The sequence below is a fragment of the Trametes versicolor genome, assembly GCF_000271585.1.
Source record: "Trametes versicolor FP-101664 SS1 unplaced genomic scaffold TRAVEscaffold_3, whole genome shotgun sequence".
Classification (NCBI taxonomy): Eukaryota; Fungi; Basidiomycota; class Agaricomycetes; order Polyporales; family Polyporaceae; genus Trametes; species Trametes versicolor.
The window spans coordinates 2,061,852-2,084,173 of NW_007360323.1; the positions used below are offsets into that span (position 1 = coordinate 2,061,852).

At 58.9% G+C, this 22,322-nt stretch overlaps 9 protein-coding genes across 9 annotated transcripts; 5 read left to right on the forward strand and 4 right to left on the reverse strand.

The window, feature by feature from the left end:
• Positions 1–133: 133 nt before the first annotated feature.
• TRAVEDRAFT_143961 (phosphatidylinositol-3-phosphate-binding protein BEM1) lies at positions 134–2,781 on the reverse strand (the record flags this gene model as incomplete). The annotated part of the gene is made up of 2 exons (XM_008037459.1): positions 134–2,425; positions 2,480–2,781. 2 exons carry the CDS (start codon positions 2,779–2,781, stop codon positions 604–606), a joined length of 2,124 nt encoding a protein of 707 aa, XP_008035650.1. The 3' UTR covers positions 134–603.
• Positions 2,782–3,813: 1,032 nt separating this feature from the next.
• TRAVEDRAFT_27293 (uncharacterized protein) lies at positions 3,814–7,117 on the forward strand. Its single transcript, XM_008036641.1, has 12 exons — positions 3,814–3,864; positions 3,921–4,153; positions 4,335–4,724; positions 4,777–4,897; positions 4,949–5,062; positions 5,116–5,136; positions 5,186–5,614; positions 5,676–5,719; positions 5,787–6,195; positions 6,285–6,372; positions 6,428–6,580; positions 6,637–7,117. The coding sequence occupies exons 1-12, from the start codon at positions 3,843–3,845 to the stop codon at positions 6,839–6,841; spliced, it is 2,229 nt and encodes a 742-aa protein (XP_008034832.1). The 5' UTR covers positions 3,814–3,842; the 3' UTR covers positions 6,842–7,117.
• Positions 7,118–7,322: 205 nt separating this feature from the next.
• Positions 7,323–8,196, reverse strand: TRAVEDRAFT_117273 (ClpS-like protein; the record flags this gene model as incomplete). Its single annotated transcript, XM_008037460.1, has 4 exons — positions 7,323–7,439; positions 7,528–7,644; positions 7,696–7,788; positions 7,864–8,196. 4 exons carry the CDS (start codon positions 8,194–8,196, stop codon positions 7,323–7,325), a joined length of 660 nt encoding a protein of 219 aa, XP_008035651.1.
• A 427-nt stretch (positions 8,197–8,623) lies between these two features.
• TRAVEDRAFT_57021 (uncharacterized protein) lies at positions 8,624–9,380 on the forward strand. Its single transcript, XM_008036998.1, has 2 exons — positions 8,624–8,639; positions 8,719–9,380. The coding sequence occupies exon 2, from the start codon at positions 8,801–8,803 to the stop codon at positions 9,182–9,184; it is 384 nt and encodes a 127-aa protein (XP_008035189.1). The 5' UTR covers positions 8,624–8,639; positions 8,719–8,800; the 3' UTR covers positions 9,185–9,380.
• Positions 9,381–9,492: 112 nt separating this feature from the next.
• Positions 9,493–11,484, forward strand: TRAVEDRAFT_35274 (uncharacterized protein; the record flags this gene model as incomplete). Its single annotated transcript, XM_008036730.1, has 13 exons — positions 9,493–9,512; positions 9,565–9,601; positions 9,735–9,788; positions 9,842–9,877; positions 9,931–9,949; positions 10,005–10,062; positions 10,117–10,231; positions 10,295–10,323; positions 10,547–10,687; positions 10,739–10,763; positions 10,829–10,863; positions 10,925–11,010; positions 11,108–11,484. 13 exons carry the CDS (start codon positions 9,493–9,495, stop codon positions 11,482–11,484), a joined length of 1,032 nt encoding a protein of 343 aa, XP_008034921.1.
• A 1,369-nt stretch (positions 11,485–12,853) lies between these two features.
• Positions 12,854–13,882, reverse strand: TRAVEDRAFT_163386 (uncharacterized protein). Its single transcript, XM_008037461.1, has 5 exons — positions 13,772–13,882; positions 13,656–13,719; positions 13,472–13,596; positions 13,298–13,419; positions 12,854–13,242 (listed from the first exon to the last, which is right to left on the reverse strand). The coding sequence occupies exons 1-5, from the start codon at positions 13,804–13,806 to the stop codon at positions 13,118–13,120; spliced, it is 471 nt and encodes a 156-aa protein (XP_008035652.1). The 5' UTR covers positions 13,807–13,882; the 3' UTR covers positions 12,854–13,117.
• Positions 13,883–13,966: 84 nt separating this feature from the next.
• Positions 13,967–15,485, forward strand: TRAVEDRAFT_163388 (uroporphyrinogen decarboxylase). Its single transcript, XM_008037462.1, has 4 exons — positions 13,967–14,153; positions 14,207–14,266; positions 14,332–14,834; positions 14,899–15,485. Exons 1-4 carry the CDS (start codon positions 14,102–14,104, stop codon positions 15,376–15,378), a joined length of 1,095 nt encoding a protein of 364 aa, XP_008035653.1. The 5' UTR covers positions 13,967–14,101; the 3' UTR covers positions 15,379–15,485.
• Positions 15,486–15,876: 391 nt separating this feature from the next.
• Positions 15,877–18,140, reverse strand: TRAVEDRAFT_116193 (tyrosine protein phosphatase; the record flags this gene model as incomplete). The annotated part of the gene is made up of 6 exons (XM_008037463.1): positions 15,877–16,920; positions 16,974–17,258; positions 17,313–17,573; positions 17,631–17,723; positions 17,777–18,032; positions 18,100–18,140. 6 exons carry the CDS (start codon positions 18,138–18,140, stop codon positions 15,877–15,879), a joined length of 1,980 nt encoding a protein of 659 aa, XP_008035654.1.
• Positions 18,141–19,715: 1,575 nt separating this feature from the next.
• On the forward strand, positions 19,716–22,124 carry TRAVEDRAFT_70092 (apses-domain-containing protein). Its single transcript, XM_008037464.1, has 5 exons — positions 19,716–19,760; positions 19,829–19,860; positions 19,913–20,082; positions 20,135–21,975; positions 22,025–22,124. Exons 1-5 carry the CDS (start codon positions 19,737–19,739, stop codon positions 22,112–22,114), a joined length of 2,157 nt encoding a protein of 718 aa, XP_008035655.1. The 5' UTR covers positions 19,716–19,736; the 3' UTR covers positions 22,115–22,124.
• The last annotated feature ends 198 nt before the right edge of the window (positions 22,125–22,322 follow it).

Consider the following 22,322-nt stretch of genomic DNA (forward strand, 5'->3'; position numbering starts at 1 on the left):
CTAAATCGCTGCAGGCTTCTGCAAAGGATCGTCAACTTGAACACTTGCCAAACTAGGCCGTACGTGTGGTGTCGCGCACTTAGAATCTCCGCAGTCCGTTCACCCGGAAACACCTTCAGATTTGTTAACAGTACGGAAATTGGTGCGTTCGCAGCATGAATAGACGACAGACACGGAATTATACCATATTTCCCATCCGCGGAGGCGCATCATGGTATGTAGGAAGCTGACAAGCTTCTCGCAGCGAACGGCGAGGTGGATCATTCAGGCGTCGTAAGTAGACATGCGTATGGAAGACGCAGTCGAAGAGGAAAGAGCGTGCAGATAGTGATGTGGAAGTACACAGCATCGCAGTACAGGGGCTACATAACGCATACTAGCTAGTGGAACCGGAGAATAAATCGCAGAGAACGAGACGGAGTGGAAAGTGTCACTACACAAGAACGAGAAAAGCGTAGGATAATAAGATAAGTGTCAAGCAACGGGGCGTACAATGGCAAACAAAACGAAACGAAACGGAAGCAAGAAGCCATTATGTACTGGTATGTACTATACCTCCTCCAAGCCCATATGGTAGTCCGGGAACACCGCGCGCAGCCGCGCTCACTCCGCATAGAGCACGAGCCGTTCTGTGCTCTCCAGCCAGTTCCGTAGCTCCGAGTCGTTGTCGATCAGCAGGAGCTCGTTGCTTAGGCTGTCGCGGAAACGCAGAGTCGACACGTCCCCGCCAAGGCGCGCCTGCACCTTGTCCATGAGCTGTGCGTGCGTTACGCGCGGATGTACGCGAATCGCGACGAGATCGTCTCGTGCGCGGTCAAAGATCTTGACCTTCACGAACGCCGCGTTCTGGTTCGTCGCGGAGATTGGTGGCGTATACGCCGCGTTTGAGGCAGAGCGCGAGCGCCCAGACGCCGAGGTTGCCGCTGTGTGGACGGAGCCGGCCTGGGACGACCGCATGGAGACGGGGGAGGGATCATGTGAGGATGCGAGGGAGGAGCGCGAGTGCGTGTTCGCCTCATACGGATCGATTTCAAGTGGTGAACGACTGCGGCCGATACCCTCGGAACGACTGGGTGCCGGCGAGTGCCCACGGGAGAAGGATTGCGAGAGGACCTGAGGGGATTGAGCGCGCGATGGTACAGCATCGGATGGTCGGCGGAAGGAGGCGGCGGAGCCAGCGCGTTGGTGACTGGCTGGATGTGACTGAGCTTGCAGAGACGACCGCCCTGGTGAATCATAGCTGTACGAGTTCCCGTTCGTGTAGTAGGAATCTGCCTGCAGCTCCGTGCCAACGTCTCCCTCGTCCTCGTATGCGGACGCGTCGCTGAGGCGGTGATCGGGATGCTGAGATACTTGGAGGCGAGCCATCTGATCTGCGGTGGTGCCGTTGTTAGCTGCGTAGCTATGGCGGTCCTCCTCGTATGATCTGCGCAAAGACTCAATCTCACTCCGCCGGGCCTCGACGTTCACCTCGCCGTCACCAGGCTTCAGTGCACAGAACTGGCGGACGAGTGCATGTTCGAGAATGTACCGCGCATAGGTCTTCAGGGCGCACAGTTTCTGGAGATACTCGTCCAACTCCGCCCGCCTGCTCATGGTGATCTCGTTGTCGACAAAGTCCACCGGTCCGGGCATATATGGCAATATCCGCGTACTGGAGTCGGGGCGACCAGCTTCGTGGGGGAAGGTGTCAAGGAGTTCCACTTGGAAGTCGTAGAAGTCGTTGTAGGAACGGAATAGAACCAGCTCCTTGGCGGGGGGGAGTGAATGCGATCGCGCCGTGTTGTACGGCTGGTAGATGGCGTGGACGCGGAACCAGTATTCATCGGCCTCGAAATGGTAGGACTTAATCTCGGCGGTTAGGAGGACGCCCTCGGGCAGCATTTTCGGCGTGGGAGGACGAGGCGGCTCTTCGGGTACTGGGGGTTGGGACTGGGTAGGTAGGGGAGTTGCGCCCTGGACAGTGATAGTGGGTTCCATACTCGCGGAGTTGACTGTGTAGGTTGCGGAGGTCTGCGGTGATGCGTCGTCCAAGACGCCCAAGGAGATGCTATTGGCCTTGTAGTTGAGCACCGCCTGTTTCCATTCCTCGACGCGGGGCAGGTCGCCGTTGTCGATGAGGGCCATGACATCCTTGATCGGTTGGGCCGTCCCAGGGTCACGGATTTCGACGAAGGAGACAGGAATGAGACCCGGTCGTCCGAGACGACCTATCGGTTTCGCCACGAACCATTCCCGGTTGGATTGAGCGACGACGGTGATGGGGTCCCCGGCTTTGGCATCAAGCTCGTCTGCGCGCTCAGCGGCAAAATCGTGGAGGACGATAGCATAGTACGTCTTGTGCTTGGGCGAGGTGGGCGAGGCCTTCGCACTTGGGATGCTGGACAAGCGGTCCATGGGATTGAAGCTCTTCGGTGAACGGGGCCTGCCAAGGCGAGTTTGGACCGAGCCGGGTGCGAGAAAAAACTGGCGGACTTACGTAGGAGCCCCCTTCGTGAATTCTTCGAACATACGCGAGGGGACAAGCCCTCGCGCGCCGGTAATGGGGTTATGGGCTTCGTACCATAGGCCGCCGTTGTCGTTCAGGACATGGAAGAAGTCCCCCTTCTCGAATGAGAGCTCCTGTGGTGTGTTTGACTTGTAGGCACTGATTGCCTTAATGACTTTCTTGGGCGGGATGATCGCTGTCGATGGCTTGGAGAGGGCCGGGAGGGGGGCGGGGGTAGAGATGTGGTGGTGGTGGTCCTTGTTGCCATTCAATGACTTGCGGAGGGACTTCATAATCGGAAAGGATAGTGGGGTGTCGTGAGGAGGCGTGAGGAGAAGGAGAGGACGAGGACAGAACCCGCAGGGTGTATTATCTGTAAGACCTATGCGCTTCCCTCTCCCGCTCGAGTCCAGTGTCCAACCTTTCCCACGCCTCCTTCCAATTGTTGTCCCGCCATATCGGGAAGTCTGCGCACCTCCCGGCCAATCACAGCCCCCGGTCTCATCGTGGCCACAATCGACGCAGCCTGTACACTCCCCATCCTCGTTCTCGGATTCTCGCTCTCTTCTTCCTCTCACCACATCCTCGTCGCTGCCTTTGTGGCCACCGCTCTGGCCTCGTGCTCGCGCGTTCGTCGGCTCTCAGTAGGTCTGTCCAATGCTGAACACGCATTTCCACATGCACGGCCATGATCCCATCAGCCTTCCGCGTCCGACGGTTTCTGGATGTCGTGATATGTACGCTCACCACCTCCACGCATGCTGTACTCGCCTCACTTGCCTGCTATCTGTGGACATCCTTCTGCGCTGCCCTCTGATCCGCAGTTGCGACCATTCACTGTTGGAGATGCCGGTGTTCTTGTCCAGGCTTCTAGTTCCGAGTTCGGAGGCAGTGGACTGCGCATTGCTCGCGTGACGCACCTACCAACTGGTTTCCTATCCCACCACGGCAACCGATCCCTGTTGCATGTACTACGCGTTACCGATTCCCTTAGTTGCTGGATGTGGGAGATCGTCAACTGCCTCGGCTCGGGAACACGGTTATAACCCGGCCGTACCTGTGTGAACACGATGAGAATGTTCTTGCTAGCATAAACCCCTTGAACCTGCCACACAGGCCATCTCTACCTCGTTCATGGTGGAAACACCCATCGGAGGACTGCAGGCAAGTGGCTGCGCGCCTTTGCAGGATGTTGGCGGTGAATATCAAGTCCATTTATGGAATGTGCACGTGGCTATAACCTAAATTGGGGCACAAATATACTGCATCATCCGTCCGTCGTTGGGCGCCTAGCAACTCTCGCTCGTACGCTCGTACACCCCTCTGAACACCTCAACCCCACTGGTTGCACATCATGGCAGCACGGAAGCTGCAAAGTAAGCCACATGTTGCAGCATATATCCTCCAAGACACTTACATCTCTGTCACGCAGCCGAGATAGACCGCACCTTGAAGAAGGTCTCGGAGGGCGTCGAGGTCTTCGAGAGCATATACGACAAGATGCAGGCCTCCACAAACCAGACACAAAAGGAGAAGCTGGAGACGGATCTGAAGACACAAATCAAGAAGCTGCAGCGACTACGAGACCAAATCAAGACGTGGGTCGCGAGCAATGACATCAAGGACAAGAGTTCATTGCTCGACAACCGCAAGCTGATTGAGACGGTAAGCACCGCTGCGCATCTGCATACGGGGTCCGGGGCGCCGCCGTGCGTACCCGCAGGGAGAAGGACGCGTGCAGATGGCGACGGACACTGTTCCGCGAGGACTACGTATGCTGACTACTTTGTCGTGTCGGTTGTCCCGTGGTGTGTCCCAATTCCTGTAACGCCCTACGCGTATTCAGCAAATGGAGAAGTTCAAAGCATGCGAGAAGGAGATGAAGACGAAGGCTTTCTCGAAAGAGGGCCTTACACAAGCGTCCAAGCTCGACCCGAAGCAGCAAGAGAAAGTGGACACCATGGCATGGGTCCAGACGATGATGGACGACCTGATGGTCCAAGTCGAGTCTGCGGAGGCGGAAATTGAGACATTGCAAGGGGGCGGTAAGAAGAAGAACAAATCTGGGGGCGCACAAGCAGAACGGCTAGAGTCTCTGGAGAGGTTGAACGAGAGGAGAAAGTGGCATATAAGCCGCCTCGAGATCATCCTCCGGTTACTCGACAATGGTTCTCTCGCCACGGACAGGATCATCGCATTGCAAGACGACGTCAAGTACTTCGTGGACAGCAATATGGCATGTACTTTCACATCGGTTGCTGTATGTGGCTTTCTAACGCTGAGTGCAGGAGGAGGAGTTCGAGGAGTATGAGGAAGTATATGACGACCTCAACCTGGACGAAGAGGAGGAGAAGTTCAGGTTACCGGCAGATGATAGCGAGAGCGAGGTGTCCGAGGAGCCAAGTGAAGGTACTGTCACTAGCATTCTATCGTTGGCTACATCATTCACAACGCTCGCAGACTTGCCAATACGCACGCCTGCGAAGAAACACGATGAGGAGAGTGTTGCAAGCAGTCACAAACGAGATAGCAGTCCAGTATTGAAGAAGGCAGCGGTAACATTAACACAACGAAGTGAGCAGTCTGATGTTTTATTCCTGAACTTGGTTGACATTCACACGCGTCAGAACAATCAATAGCAACAGAAAGTGCGCTACTTTTGGCCTCCTATGTTGTAACTACTAACATTCTGTTCAGCCGCGAAACCTCCACCACCCGCCAACTTCGCCCAACAGTCAGTAGCAAGTATGGTGAAGGCGCCTGTACCACCACGAAATCCTCAAACGGGATATGCGAAAGTCGCAGCTGCGGCAGTGGCACCACTTGCACTATCAACAACACCATCGACATCAGTAACGTCGAATGTGACTGCTGTACCATCAACACCTTCGGTGACGACGGCGTCGAGCTCGGCAGCGTTGGACCAGCAGTCTGCAGTGACCTCTTCGCCAAGCCTGACACATCCTTCAATAACAAGCCCAATGCTCTCCTCTGCGTCACTATCACATCGACCAGACGACTCCTTGCATTCTGCCTACGGCTCTCCTGCGCTTCTTAACACGGTACCCAGTGCGATCGGTGGCCCTGCTGCGACATCGTCCCCACAACGGCAAACAGCTCGCAAAGGTGGGTACCGAACTACCTGACGGCTCGCCACTTCTCCCGCACTGATGACGTATCTCCACAGCGTCTCTACCCTCACCAACATCGTTGCAACCACCCGGCATCCCTGTGCGTGTCTAACGTGCCTTATGCGCGTGTCACCACACGTCTCACCTACTCAACCTCTTTGACACAGCACCACGCACTACCGGACTCGCAAGCGACAGCGGTCTCGCCACTCAACGGCAGCTCGTCACCGTCAACGCAAGTCATCGGCCAGCAACCACCAGCACCCGCCGGGCTCTCGCCACTCCCGCAAGAGGGGCGTACGTACCCCGCTGCGTCGCCCTCGGTCAACCCGCTCGCCGTGTCCCCAATGCCCGCGCCCGCGCAGCAAGTGCCCCAATTCCCGCCCGGGGTCGCGCTCGGGCCTGCGGACCAGACGAAGCTCGCACAGGCAGCGCCGGGTTCTGCGCGTCCGCCCTCTGCCGCCGCGTCGCAGCTGCCGCCTGGTGCGCAGCTGCCCCAGCAGCAACAGCGCCAGAACGCGTTCCCCGGCTCGCTTTCTGACTTGGTGATGTCGTTTGAGAGTGTGAAGCAAAAGGGTGCGTGTCTTCGCGTCTTTGCCGCGCCCCTTTGTACGCGGGCGAGGTGGCACGGGCTTTGTGTGTTTACTTACATATACGCTTCGCAGCGCCACACCGGATGTCAAACCTCGACCAGGTGCACAAGCTGCTGCAGGGCAGCTACTCGAGCATGCCGCAACCACAGGACACGGAGAAGTGAGTGTTTGAGCCGTCGCTCAATATAAATGACTATATTGACGTCGCGTCCTAGGCCGAAGTACTACGTACCGCGGAACCCCATCCAGACGCCTGCGTACTACCCGCAGGTACCGAACCCCATCCTGAGCTCGCCAGGCATCTTCTCGCAACTCGACGTCGAGACGCTCTTCTACGTGTTCTACTACCACCCGGGCACGTACCAGCAGTACGTGCATACTCGCGTTCTTTTTTCCGGCACGCGTGCTGACCACGCGGATACAGATACCTCGCGGCGAAGGAGCTCAAACGCCAGTCATGGCGGTTCCACGTGAAGTACCTGACGTGGTTCCAGCGTCACTCCGAGCCGCAGGCGATCACGGAGGAGTACGAGCAGGGCGTGTACGTCTACTTCGACTGGGAGGGCTCGTGGTGCCAGCGGAAGAAGAGCGACTTCCGCTTCGAGTACCGTTACCTCTCCGAGGACTGAGCGCTGCCCCTCCTGCACGGGGGCGCACGCGGACCCTTTCGACGCCGGTGCTTCGTTTTCCGTGCCCCTTCTTTCCTCGCTCTTTTATCCACGCTGCTGCCCAGTTGTCGTTTCCTTGAGACTGTTCCGCAGAACACTCGACCCCGCGTCTCTCTCTCTTTTCTTCGTCCTCTTAGCACCACGCGCTAGCCTGGCATAGTACTACCAGTCCCCGTCTTGATCTGCGGCTACCGCGCCTGTATATGAACTGCTATAATCGTTGTATTCCTCCCGCCTTCTCCCATCATTGTGGGGCCGTCTACCAGCTGCATTCGCGCAGCGGAATGCTCCATCCTCCTGCACTCAGGCACGCAGGTATGCTACTGGCCGCCACACATGCGCACACAGGGAGCGGAGGCAGTAGCGTGACCATTAGTGTAAGATGTACGATGATGACATGTGCGTGTGCATGCGTGCTCTAATGTGGGCGGGCGGGCGCAGATCACTCGAGCGTGACGGTCGCGCCGAGGTCCGTGAACGTCTTTTTGAGCTTCTCGGCGTCCTCCTTCGAGAGGCCCTCCTTGAGCACCTTCGGTAGCGACTCCACGAACTTCTTCGCCTGTAGGAGGGTGGAAAGAGGGGCCGGCGTTAGCTACCACAGAAGCGAGCAGGTTTGGGGAGGGGGTATGACGCGGGAAAAGACGTACTTCGATGAGAGTCAGGTTCGGGACCATCGCCTTGACCTCGCGGATGATCTTGGGCTTCGCGGTCGCCTCGAAGGCGTCGAGCTTCACGTTGAAGACGGTCTTCTCCTTGGGCTTCTCCTACAGCGTGAACCCTTGGGTCAACAACGCACTCTCTGATGCACACACAACTGCGTAACGTACTACCTCAGCCTCCTCTGACGCAGCCGGAGCCGCTGCTGGCGCGGCGGAGGGCATGGCAATCTCCTGGATGTTCAGTCTGGACTGTGCACGCGCGGGCGAGTACCCCACAGGTCAGCAATCCTGTGCATAGGTTTAAAGAACGCTTAGGACGCGCACCTTGAGCAACGTAACGAGGTCCGCGGCCTGGAGCAGGGTGAGGCCGGAGATGTCATCGACGATTTTGTTCAGCTTGGGGTCCGTTGACAGCGGGGGTGCGGGCGCGGAGGACGACGCAGCGGCGGCCTCGGTGGACGCATAGCGCGACGCGTTTGCCAACGCACGGGGGCTGCTGTGGGATCTAGTGAGTACGGAGACATAACAGCTGGGAGGTAGAGACTGACCGAGTCGCGCGACATGAGCGGGAGAAGGAGCGAAGAGCTGAGGAGGACCGGGACTGCAGGGGGTGTGAGCAGGGCAGCTGGAGAGAGAGGAAGAGCCACTGACCGCCATTGGATGGGAGTGAGGAGGGGTGGGCTGGAGGGCGCTGCTGCTGCTGGAGGACTCGGACGACGGCGGATGCCTCGCTGGAAAATCCGGGCAGCGGTCGGCCACGTGCGCCCGACGCGCCGCTTGTTAGGCGCCGTGGCCCGATGCGGACGGTGGACGGAAGGACGGGCCGGGGAGCGAGTGACAGCGCCTGGGTTGGTGGCGGCATCGTGGGGTTGGCGGTGGTGGTCCTGGCAATCGTCTGCGCTCTGTTGCTCGCCGTCTCCACGTCAAGTCCTGCTGGCCCTTGCGCCGCCAGTGCCCTTCGGATTCCGCCCCGCAACCGCACTGCTCAGTAGCGTTTGACGACGGCCAGTCGCGCTAACTATATTCGGTATCTGCATCCGTCCGTCGGTATTCCTTTCCACTTATCACCTCCGTCATCTGTAATCCATTTGTGTTGCAATGTGAGACACCCTCTCATCTGTCGTCGGAAGTTGGCGGACGCTACCAGAAGCTCACAACCTCTGTTCGCCGTCGTGCTAGATCTATTGTTCCCCGCCTCGGCCGGTGTGACTTTGCGGCGGCATTTCTGCGCGTCGCAGAGCGTGAAGGAGGCCCAGGCAGTATGGGCGTAAGAAGTGCGTCGAAAATTGCGCGAAGCTGGAGCGCGACTGGTCGATACGCAGGCAGCATACCCAGGTACCAAGGGCGCGTGGGCGTCTGTCGCGCTCTTGTGCGCGACAAGGCACCCGCCGTGCGCTGCGACGGTACGCGCGCTGCCTTACGCGCAACGCCGTGCCCGACGCTCGTCTCGTGCCCGCTGCGGGCTGTTCCCGTCAGAACGTCCAGCGTCGACCCTTTCCCTCTCGGCCTTGAATCGTTCTCCCGTCGAAGAGGCTCGCGTGTTCCGCCCAGAACACACCCCCCATGCCGCATCGCCCGCCAGGCGCCCACTTGCCACCCCGAGTCTCACCTCAATGTAGCGACCATCATCCTCCTTTTAGGCTAGAGATCGAGCCAGCCGACGGTGCTCCCCCCTGCTCCGCTCAGCAGGTCCCGAACGCCCCCCTGGGATTTTGGCGTCTTCCGCGAATCTGATTTCTGCCCCCGATTCTGAATCTTCGGCAACTCTCCGCGCCTGCCCCCTCCCTCTTTGATCGACTCCCCGGCTTCTCTCTCTGCGCGTACCTCCGCCGGCCTCTTCCCCCAAGCCATTAAAACCCGAGCGGTTCGCTGCGCGACTACCCACGCTGGGCTCCTCCTTCTGTCCATTACCCTCCCACCTCCGGCCCCCCTCCCACCCGGCTCTTTGACACCATGACTATCCTCGACGCAACGTTCGTGCTCTCTGCCGTGTATCTGGACCCTGTCTAATCGCCCCTTTCTTAGCATGGGTCCTCTGCTCATCGGAGTGATCCTCGCTGCCGTGTAAGTGACTGCCATTGCAACACGCGCGATAATGCTCATACATTTGGACGCGTTTAGCATGTACGGAGGTGAGCGGAACGCGTCTTCAGCATCGCATCGCCGCTGAACCTGGTCCAGTGTCCTGTTCGCAGATGTACTACTACTTCACTCGCTACTCGCGCGACCCCTGGAGCATCAAGTTCCTTGTGAGTCCCTGCCCATTCCTGCCCGCTATTTGTCCCCTGAACGCTGTGCCAAGGTTATCGCCGTGTGGACAACAGACTCCATCCATCAGGTACGTTTTCCTTGAGCGCGCCCCACGCCAGCCGCTAATTGACGCGTTTTCAGGCATTGATATCACATACTGGTAATGCGATTCCCAATCCATCCGCGATCTCCGTCTAAGACCGTCTGTCCTTCAGTGTATTGGTACCTGATCACCGAATACGGGAACCCCACTGCGTTGACGCTGTTGTCAAAGTACGTCCACCGCTCTTCCGCGTATAGCGTATTGCCGCTAACAGTCGCGTATAGGACCATCATTGTCGAGGTGTTCTTCAATGCTTTCACCGGGTTGTTCGTCCAGAGTTTCTTCGCCGCTCGCATCTGGAAGTTGAGCGGAAACAAACTCTACCTGGTGATCCCTGTTGTACGTTCCTTCTACCGCTTGTTCCCGAGAGATCGTTCCATTGACACCTATCTATCCCTGTAGGCGATGCTCATCGCTGGCGAGTTCGGTACGTACCACAGTTTTGGGGCGATGGCGGCGGGATGTTAATTGCGGTTTAACTCGCGACACAGCTGTGGCAATGGGTGAGTCGTGTTTTATCCGGTCGAACAGCATAATCGACGATGCTAACTGCGCGCGTGTTTGTCTAGCGTACAGCATCAAGGCGTAAGTCATCGTACCCTCATCTGAACGCAGTGCGACAAGGCAGGATGCTCACACCCTTGTGCGATACAGTCTGCAGATGGAGACGTTCGTCGACCTCGTGCAGATCAAGGGCCTTTCAATCAGCATCAACGCATTCGCCGCCGCTGGCGACGTGACGATCGCCGCGATCCTCTGCACGATCCTGCACTACTCCCGTACCGGGTTCTCAAAGTACGTCTCCTTCCATCCTCTGCAGTTTACAGACGCTGACTGTTGCCACAGATCCAACACGCTGATCAACAGGCTGGTACGTCCGCCCCGCGTTGACTGACCGCACCTGGACCTTCATTTTGACGACCGCTCTTCTTGTAGATGGTCTTCGCTGTTAACACTGGCTTGCTCACCAGGTACGTCGCGCTTCCTCCAGGGACTTCTATTATTGAGTTAACATATGAAACACTTCTGCAGCGTCTGCGCATGCCTCTCCTTGATTACTATCGTAGCTCTGCCGAACACGTTCGTTTACATCACCTTCTTCTTCCTCGTCGGCCGCAGTAAGTCCCGCCCCCCTGCTCTCCGCCTCTTCTCGCGAGCGGACATGAGCTGACCCCTCTCCCTTCCCTCCCTCTTCGCCGCGCTGCCCGGCCGCAGTGTACTCCAACTCGCTGATGGCGACGCTGAACGCGCGCAAGTCCCTCCGCGACGCGTCCACGCACGACGTCTCCGTCTCGCTGCGCGACATGCAACCCGCCGCGTCGGCGAACCTCAGCAACATCGCGCCGTACGCCTCGCGCCGCGCGGACGGCATCGCGATCCGCATCGACACCACCAAGGACACGAAGCACGACGGCGAGGAGGTGCGTCGGTCCCCGTCCCCGCTCTTCTACGATCCGCGGCCGCGGCTGACCGACGCCCCCTCCCTCCCCTCCCTCTCTCCCTCCTACTCCACGTCCCCGTCCCCGGACGCGTACTGGCAGCAGTCGCAGTACGACTCGAGCTCGGACAAGCGCCCCGTCGAGGAGGTCTAGATGCACCCCCTTCGTCCGCGCCCGTTCCCGTTTTTCTTTCCGTGCATTCTGTCTCGCTCGCGCCTCGTCGGACTGTGTAAAACCTAGGATACTGATGCGGGCTGCCCCCCGTGGGGCGGCCGGTCGCTCTTGCTTATTGCTACTTAACCCGCTGTCTGTCGTGTATGGCGCTGTTGCTACCGTGTACGCGCCCCGTCCCCGTCGCGCTTGCTTAGAATTTCAGGACGGGTCCCGGTTGGGCCTTTGGAAGGAAACTTGTGCATCTGTGGGAGCTACTATTGGGCGAGATGCAGCCTACAGGCCGCCTGGACCTATACACGCAAACGTGCATTGGGTGCATGCCCATCCGTCGACGTCATGTCGGTCTTCAGGTGGATATGGACGGTATTATCGGTACACGACGTCTCGAAACAGGGCCACCACGAAGGTGAGTGCCTGCTCCTATTGTTGCAGGACAGTGTCCCTGGCCCTGGTCTGGCCTGTCCTCTCTTACTCTGTAGCCGAATGGCACGTCTACCGCGGCGCCGACCCAGGACCGACGTAACCGATGCAAATATGCGAATTTGACCCGCACGAGGACGGCGTAGAAGCGGGAACTGCGGGGGTTGTGTCCATCACTGTGCGTCGGCTAACGCGTCGATGCTGAGATCTGAGAATTCGAAGGCACTGCGCCGTGCGCGAAGAGACCCACAAACCGAGGCAAACTGGAGCAAATCATACGGCTTCTTTTCCCGCGGATGGCAGGCGCAAACAAGCTGCCAGCTGCGAAGCGAATAGCGGGGAATGGATTGGAGGAGGCGAGCTCGAGTGAGGAGACTGGTTTGACGAACTCCTGCTATCCCACAGGGCCTGCACCCTGCAGAGTCCAGACTGCATACGCACCTCCGCATGAATTCCTTCCGAGGCCCTCGCGACTGCGAGGCTCAATCGTTGAGGCCATTCGGGGCACCCGCCGTGCTGCGCCAGCCCGTGCTCGTGCAGCATCTCAGGGTCGTGCTTCTCGACTGGTCAGATCTCGCTGCAGCTCCTCCTGATATCTCGCGTACATGCTCGCCAACGGTGTATCAATGATTGTCGTTCCGCCAGGAACATCGTTGCGACAGACGGGCGAAGCCGATCGACGCTGTCGGCGGAAGCGGTCTCGCATCAGCGACGGGAGAACGGGGACTGGGCCCTGGTGGTGGTGGCGCATGCGGTGCACTCCAACGTTTAACCTACCGAAGCGTCCACTCGCGATGATCCCGCGAGTGGTTGGATGGCATTGGCCGTTACCCCACGTAACGGGGCTGAGCTCTCGCGGACCGAGAAGGCCGTTCGTGCCGGGTGCTGAAGGGTTGTTCTGACCCGCTGACAGTGATAGGTAAGAGGTCGCGAGCATGTTTCTGTGTTGTGTACCCATACTTCTTGAGAGTCTTTTCAGCCTGGGGACATGCGGGAGGGATGAAAACAGGTATCGATTGACAGGGACGTAGTTTATTGGCTACAACCCAATCAATGGACCCTATGAGTGGAGGTGCGTGAACCACTCTGACCGCTGACATACTCGGATGCGATAATGTCGTCAGGATCCATCCACTTCATGCGATATGGTGGTGTTGCACTATGACTTGAAGAGCCGAGGTAACTCATACGTTCAATCGCTATCGTCGTCGTCTTCCAGGTCCATACTTTCCGCGCTGCTTTCGCCATCGGACTCGTTGCCGCCCGTCCCATTCGCCTTGCGAGCAGCGGTGGCCTGCGATGCACCGTTGACAGCTCCTTGGAATATAGCGGTCGATACATACCGTTCCAATTGCGAAGGTGGTGGACGCACCTTGTCCGTTAGACTTGCGATCTTCCTGCAGGATCTTCTGCACAGAGCCTCTCACGTCGGAGACGAAGGCAGGACTAGCCAGGGAAGGGGCATCAGCCACAGCCCGTTCCACGATAGGATACCTGGCATTGCGACATCAACTTCAGAGCCTCGTGGCTAGAAGAGACGACGCACCTCTCGAGCTCTTGCATGATCTCTCTGGTCACCGTCGCTTCTGGCATGTACTGCAGCTTTGGGTCGGAGGCCAGTTTCTGCTTCGCGATGTCCTCCACACGGGCCAGGAAGGCTGGCACTCCTTCCTGCGAACGGGGATGAGATGAATGGATGCGCTTACCGTCCACATGAAGCGGGGACGTACACCCTGCCTGAAGTCCTTCAGGAGATCTCTGCGGAGACGATCGAACTCGCCCGACTTCTTGAACCTGAGAGCGGCATTAGACCTCTGTGTATCGTCCGAAGCGGCTGCAGGCGCACTCTTCCACGAGCTGGGTCGGATTCGTGATAGACATGATATACTAGTACAACAGAGGGAGCCACGGGGGCATCGGGAGTGGCAGCGCAGGGGCCGGAGGATGAGAGCAAGAGGCAAGGCCGAGTCCCACGCCGGACAGCTTACTGTCGCGCCTCCACGATGCGCGCCCTTCACACTCCCATAGCCCGCGCCGGATCGCGACTTGTCTTCCACGCCGCCGCGCCCAGCAGCGGACACGTACCCAGGCACTTATTTGGGCAGGACACGCTCAACCAGCCCGCACACGCACAGCGCATTCCACTCTTGCTCTCTCCCCACTCGCATCTCTGACCATGGGCACCTTCCCCGCTCTCAAAAACGACCTCATCCTGCGCGCGGCGCGTGGTAGGTCACTCTGCGCGATCTCGAGAACACTCAGTGAACATCATGTCCTACAGGTGAGGAGACCGAACGCGCCCCGGTGTGGGTCATGCGTCAGGCGGGGCGATACCTCCCAGGTGAGCTCAGCGATCGCATGTATATATGGCGGAGGCGGGCGCTGAGCAGATCGCGTGCATCCCAGAATTCATGGCCCTGCGCGCGCACCACAGTTTCTTCGAGATCTGCCGCACCCCGGCGCTCGCAAAGGAGCTCACCCTGCAGCCCATCCGCCGCTACTCCGGGCTGATCGATGCCGCCATCATCTTCAGCGACATCCTCGTCGTCCCCCAGGCGCTCGGCATGGAGGTGCAGATGAACCCGGGCCCGCACTTCCCGGACCCGCTCAACGTGCCTGCGGACGTCGCGCGGCTCACGCAGGACGTCGACGTCGACAAGGAGCTCGGGTACGTGTACGAGGCGATCACGCAGACGCGCCAGGCGCTCGACGGGGAGGTGCCCCTCATCGGCTTCTGCGGCGCGCCCTGGACGCTCTTCTCGTACATGATCGAGGGCGGCGGGACGAAGACGTTCCAGAAGTGCAAGACGTGGCTCTTCAAGTACCCCGAGGAGTCCAAGGCGCTCCTCGACAGGATCGCGGACGTCTGCATCGACTTCCTCGTCGGCCAGATCAAGGCCGGCGCGCAGGTACGCCCCTGGCCCGCCCGCCCTGACCGCCTTTCCCGATACTTATTATTGCGATCACCTTCAGCTCGTGCAGGTCTTCGACTCGTGGGCGGGCGAGCTCGCCCCGCACGACTTCGCCGAGTTCTCGCTCCCCTCCCTCAAGCGCATCTCCGCTGGGGTGCGCGCCAAGCTCGCCGCCGCGAACATCCCCGCGGTGCCCATGACGCTCTTCCCGAAGGGCGCGAACCTCGCGCTCGCGACGCTCGCCGAGAACGCGGGGTACGACGTGATCGGCATCGACTGGTGCATCTCCCCTGCGGACGCGCGGGCGGCGGTGGGCGACAAGGTCGCGCTGCAGGGCAACATGGACCCGGGGGTGCTGTACGGCGGCCGGGAGGCGATCGAGCGCGAGGTGAAGCGCATGGCGGAGGGCTTCAAGGGCGGGAAGGGCACGAAGGCGTGGATTGCTAACCTGGGGCATGGGATCACACCTGGGGTGAACCCGGATGACCTGAAGTGGTTCTTCGAGTGCGTGCACAAGCACTCAGCGTCGTCAACTGCGTGAGGGTCAGAGTGTAGTAGGAGAGAAGCTCAGAACTAAGGGTGTACCAGTAGTACATTTAGACGAAATGCTTGCTGTATCCAGGTCATGTACAATGCACACGGTGAAACACTGATAATGATTGCTAAATTGTGTGCGACGGTGATATACAGGTAGTGCGATGGTCATAGACAGTCCTCGTAAATCAAACTAGATCATCTCGTGAGAACATGACAGCGATGGGTGGGGGGCGTGAGGGCGTGATGGACAGACGGGGGTAATTGAGGTGGGTGGGGTTGCGGGAAGGGGGTGCAAAGGAAAGGCGACCGCGAGAATAACCAGGAAGGGCAAAGGAGGGAAAGAGGGTTATAAATATTCACAAGATGAAGGAATGTAAAACAGTGGTGAGGTGTCAGCGGGAGGAGAGCAGATGTTTGAGAGAGATAGTGGGAGATGGACAAGAAGATGAGGAGGGACGATGGGAAGAGGGCAGTCGGGACCTGCTCGGACTGCCTGAGTTGCTCACGCGACGACGTCCGCCGCGCTGAAGCTACTCCGTCTACGGCGCACGTTGCGCAGACCCGGGCGTTCCGATTTTGACGCGGGCACGACGACCGACGACGTGTTCGTCGCTACCCACGTCCCAGCAGCTGCGAGCGCAGACTTAGCGATGGCCGCCGCCGTAGTAGCCGACTCCTGCACGGACCCGGTGGAATTATGATGCGTACGCTTCCCAACGAGGGTCGGAAGACGAGAAGGCGTCGGAGATCCTGGAGGCTGCCTGGGTCGGAGTGGGCGGGTCGTTGTCGGTATCGCTGCGGCGGTGATATCTTTGGAGCCCGTTGCAGTGCCTCGAGCGGATGTGCCGTTTGCCAGTCGAGGAATCTTGTTCGGAAGCTGACCGTTCGCCTTCGTTGTCTTCGACGTACTTAGGATCGTGCTGACCTTCTTCACCGCAGCGTTCGCCGCCGAGCGTGTAATCCGAGCCGGACGCTGCTCCGAGGCTGGCACGCGCTGAGACGAGCTCCGCGCAGATGCAGGCTTAGTCTTCGATGTTCGTCTAGATGCGGCAGGACCAGCTCCGAGCGCAGGGAGAACGTCGCCGTCCTCGTCGCCATCGGAGTCGGACGCAACCCTCTTCGCCGCCGGCGTCTTGCGTGGCTGTCCGGGCGGGGCGATGGCATATGCCTTGGCTGCGGCAGCGGCGACATGTTTGCTGGGAGTTACTGGGGGCACAGGCGCGGTGGACGACGTCATTACGACCGTTGCCGTGGTCGCGTCCGTGAACACGTCCATCTCCTCATCCTGCTCCGCGGGTGGTGTGACAGGTGCCACAAGGGCGGTCGCCGCGAACGTGGAGGCTTGCTGCAGCTTGCGCATCTCGTCGACTGCTGCCCATTTCGTCCACTCGAGCTGCTTCAGGTACATGTATTGCTGTTGCGGCCCGACCACACTTCCTGGGCGTACGATACGCATGAAGGCGATCGCTTCTGTTGCGGTGAAGCCGTACTTCCATATCAAATACGCTCCGATGAGGGTGCCAGTGCGCCCCAAGCCGGCTTTGCACTGTAGTAGACCGGCGTGAGTAAAATGGGAACACGTCCGCCGGGTCCACTTACGTGTACTGCTACCACTCCACCACCCTCAATGACCTCGTCAGCCATGTCAATGAACTTTCGTACAATATCATCTGTGGGGTTCGTGCCGTCGTCGAAGTACATCTCCAGATGGTCGATACCGCGCTCTCGGAATACCTGGGCGTCGTACAGCGGATTGTTGAGCCGCACAACGAGCTTGACGTTCTGGCGCTCAAAGTAGTCCAAGCAGTTCACGAACGGCGTGGGAAGCTTCCGTTGTAGGGCGTGTCCGCCCGTCTTGACGGGTGAGCTGGGGGGCAGGATGGCCTGGTTCTCCTGCTCCCTCTTGTCCTTCTCTCGCTTGATCCACGTTGGGTCCACGGGGGAGGCAAACGCGATGAAGTTGGGCGTGAGCCAATTCCAATCTCCGTTCTCCACTTTCTCGTAGTACTCGTAGTCCTCGACGTCGAACTCGTTCATGTCGCACAAGCCGTTCTGCATCGCCTTGTAGATGCCCCATAGACAGTCCTGTATGCTGAGGTTGAAATCTGAGCGCCCACGGCCGGCGTCACGGAAAGGCATGAATTCGAGCTCTGCGATAGGGTGGAAGGCCTCCCATGGAGGACGTTGCTGTACAATCATCTGTGATGCATGAGCGGGAGCGCGATAGGTCTATGCTCACTGAATCGGGAGACTTACCACGTATAACGCCATGAGCAGCGCGGCGTTGGCCTTCTTTCGTGGATCGCTCGAGGAGTAGAATACGAGACGATGCGTGGCAATCGCGGGGTCCTGGGGGCGCAGTTCATAAAGGACCCTCACCTGGGAAGCGAGATCGAACATACCTGAAGGAGCTCGTGAATCAAGATGCAGGCCTTGTACACCATCGCAAGGTTGAGCGGTCCCCAGTCTTGAAAGAAGGACAGATAGAGCAACTGGTCGTCGATGGTGAAGTAGTAGTACTTCGCATCGTCATCGGGGGTGGTTGAGGATGATGCTTTGGAGGTTCCGCGAATATCTGGGACGTTCTCAGGGTCCTGCGCGAGATGATTCAAGACATCTGGCCGCGGCGGCGGATGCGGGAACGAGGTGAAGAATAGCCTGGAGATTAGCCACCTCGTTAATACGTCCGAGGTCGACAAGATGGGTGGGAACGCGAGCCACTGACCTCCCGCCGAAATGGCATAATGGCTCGCAGGGGAAAGTCATGGGGGCGGTGCGCTCGATGGGGGAGACGACGACCGCGCAGGAAGGGGGGCGGAGAGGACGGGAAGAGCGGGTGGCGGTCGAAAGCGAGGAAGAGTCGCGCGACTGAACGGGTCAGTTGAGTTCGTGTAGCATGCCAGGTCATGTGACCGACATGCGGTCGCCTACCCTTCTGCGCGCGGGATTCGCATCGTCCGCCGCGCAGGGTCTCCGCAAGGCTTCCTGCGCTCATTGGGGCATTGTCGGAGCCTTCGCACGCAGCGAGCTCCAGTCATATCCGCGCAAATTAGCCTTCCAAACGCGCTTTTGCTGCCTCCAGACAACAGCCGTTTCATGCGCACGAACGCGCACCGGCGGTCATCTTCAGCCACAGCCACGCGCCGGTGGCTGATTGGCGGCCAGTGCATACGCGCCCCTGCCGGACGTCTGTGTCGATGATTCAACAACTTTTAGGTGGATATCTGCTGTGAGGATGGCACGGTAGATGCACAGGCGGGAGATGGGGACATCGAGAACAGCGTGTCGATGGCTCCCTGTCGAGCCCTGTCGCAACGATGACGGTTCACAATTTAACTTGAGTTACGTGCGTGGCCCTTACAAAACTAGCGTAGCGTTGCGTGGACTAGCGTTTTGGCAGGACAAGTTAATTTGACGCCAAGTTAGCGTGACTCTGCGTGACTTGCGTGAACTTGCGTGGGCTTGTAGCAGCTCATCCTCCGACTCTGAAGGCAAATTAAAGCCTCTAGATAATATATGCCATGCTAATGAACCCAGCTGTATATTCGAAGTACATATAGATGAGAGTGGGAGGGCGTCCGAGACCTTGTTCACGTCGCAGCATCATACTAGGCGCCCAAGTTCCTTGCGTGTACTTACGTGCACCGTGCAGGAGGCTTTCGGTATGCGTATACTATAGCCCGAGCACTTTAACATATAATCAAGAAGACTGTAAGCAGTTGGAGGCCCATCGGCATTACACGAACATCTTACATTTTACTGTAACTAACATTGATGAAAGACTTAGGAAGTAAACATAGCGCCGCGGCGCGTATGGATCTAAAATATATCAATGTAACTTGTAAGGTAGTACTTATTAAGACACCAAAGGGAAGCGAGTATATCCTGAAAGAATTTGAGCTGATATTGGCGAAGTTGGAGCGATAAATGAAGGGTTGCTGCGCAGACGTTGACGGCGAGCAGAAAAGCGATGACGAGCGATGTAGACACGACGAGCTCGGTGGCGTTCACGGCGCCTAGACCGCCGCAGGCAGCGAGCGAAAGTTATTAACGCCCACGCACGCTGCCAAGCGCCGTCACGCAAGCCCAAGCAATTAGCCTTGAATTTAGGCGGACTCACGCACGGATAAGTCGTGCGTCAAGTAACTTTATACAGCCAGATACAGCCTCCGCAACGATGGACGCGTGACGCGTGAGAGACGCTGGCGCTAACGCGTCTGGGCGCGTCAGGCGGACACTCGCTCTCCGCTCCCATCCCTGCCTCCGCCTCCAAGTCTGCGCCCTCGTCGTTTCACCTCAGACCCCCCGGCAACAAGAGCGACAAACACAGGTGGACAATCTGCTGCGACGAAGAGGTTGACCATGCCGGACAATCAGATCTTCAAGGTGAAGCTATCTCAGTCTTCACACCTTATATCGCCGTCCTAAACACGACGCCGCCCTGCTATTCCAAGGCCACTTACAGCGGCATACCTGTTTACGAGATGTATGTATTTGACGCGTGTTACGCGTCGTGGCGCCGCTAAAAGTACCCGCAGGATGTGCAAAGGAGTCGCCGTCATGCGCAGACGGGCCGACTCGTGGCTCAACGCGACTCAGATCCTCAAGGTAGCCGGATTCGACAAGCCGCAGCGGACGCGTATCCTCGAAAGAGAAGTCCAAAAGGGCGAACACGAGAAAGTCCAGGGCGGGTACGGCAAATACCAAGGTGCGCCGCACAATGATCAATCTTTCCGCGTCTCACCTCCGCTCCACTGAAGGTACATGGATACCCCTCGAAAGAGGCCTCTCCCTCTCCAAGCAGTACGGATGCGAGGTCATCCTTCGCCCCATAATCGACTTCACTCCCGAGGCCAAGAGTCCCCCTCTCGCGCCGAAGCACCTTGTATCTGCGCAGTCCTCCAAGGCGAGCGTACGTCGTGGTGGTGAGCTACCGGCTGCCTCGGTCATCAGCACCCGGTCCTCAAAACGCGTAGGACAGGATGGCGACGCCTCCGACATCGAGACGGCTTCGATTCGCGGGTCGGAAGACGGTACTATGACCCCTTCACCCTCCGAAGCCACCACCAGCTCCCGTACTCCTTCTCCCATCCGAAGCAGCCCCGGAGCCCCTGCATCTACTTCGCATGCCATGGACGAGGACTTCCCTTCTCCCACTCCAGAACCCAGCCGCAAACGGAAGCACAGACCCACCGAGGACGACGACTCAATAGACGACGCGTTCGGAGCAAACGGCGCTAACCAGTCCGTCTACGGCGACCAGATCCTCGAATACTTCATATCCGACTCCAACCAGATCCCCGAGATTCTCATAAATCCTCCTCCGGACTTCGACCCGAACATGGCAATAGACGACGACGGCCATACAGCGGTGCACTGGGCGAGCGCCATGGGTCGCATTCGGATAGTGAAGTTGCTTCTTACGGCGGGCGCGGACATCTACAAGGTGAACAAGGCCGGCCAGACAGCGCTCATGCGAAGCGTCATGTTCGCAAACAACTACGACGTCCGGAAATTCCCTGAACTCTACGAGCTGCTCCACAAGTCCACCCTAAATATCGACAACAGCAACCGCACCGTCTTCCATCACATAGTCGACGTCGCAATGTCGAAGGGGAAGACCCACGCCGCGCGGTATTACATGGAGACCGTACTTCAGCGCCTTGCGGACTTCCCCCAAGAACTCGCGGATATCATCAACTTCCAGGACGAGGACGGCGAAACGGCGCTCACCATGGCAGCGCGCTGTCGAAGCAAACGGCTGGTGAAGCTCTTGCTCGACCACGGCGCCGACCCCAAGATCGCGAACCGCGACGGGAAGACGACCGAGGATTACATTCTCGAGGACGAGCGGTTCCGGTCGTCCCCACTCCTCCCCTCCCGCCCGCTCCCCTTCCGCGCCGCAGATGGTCCCTCGCTAAACGGCCCCGCGTCCTTTTCCTTCCTCCCCTCGAGCGGCGACCGGCCATCGCTGCACTACTCCGTGACTGGTCAGAAGGTCGCGTCCCGCTGCGTTAGCGACGTCACGATGATGCTCGACAGCCTCGCGGCGTCCTTCGACCAGGAGCTGAAGGAGAAGGACCGGGACCTCACGCAGGCGAACGCGCTGCTCAGCAACATCCAGACCGAGATCCTCGAGAGCCAGCGGACCGTGGCGCACCTGAAGACTCAGGCGCAGGGCCTCCCGGTCGCACAGCAGTCCGTCGCGCAGTTCGAGGACGAGCTGCGCGGGAAGATGGGCAAGCGCTTCCGGCTTGGGTGGGAGAAGTGGGTCAAGGATGAGGAGGAGCGTGAGCGCGGGGTGCGGGATGCCGCGGGCGGGCAGCTCATCTCGTTCAACGGCGAGCCCGTGTCGGATCTGCTTGCGCTGCATGCGGATATACCCACCGACCCGGAGGAGCTGCGGAAGGAGTGCGAGAAGCTGAGGGAGGAGCTGGGCGGGCACCGGACACGACGGAAGGACATGTTCGACAAGCTCGTGAAGTTCCAGGCGGAGACGGGGACGGACGGGCGGATGACGGAGTACCGGCGACTCATCAGCGCAGGCTGTGGAGGCATCCCCCCAGAGGACGTCGACGGCGTGGTTGGGATGTTATTGGAGGTACGTGTCTCGAAAGGCTCCAGCATACTCGGCGTTGACTTGGCCATAGACATTGGAGTCGGAGGAACCACCGAGTTCATCCGCGGCGTGGAATGGAGCGGCGGCGCGTACGGGCGCGGGGTTGCCGGCTGGCAGCTGAGTGTAGCATGCAGACCTCTGTTGTAGTCTTACCTTTATTTTGTATTACTTGGAACGGTCTCGCTTGCTATCGATGTATCTCGCTCCGTACAGTCTTTCCGCCTGTTCATTTTCTCTGCTTTGTGAGGGAGTCGCGACGCGACACAGAGCGCGACCCGGCGGAAAACGCGGTCGCGTGCGCGCGTCCTACGGCTTACGTAAGTTGGCGC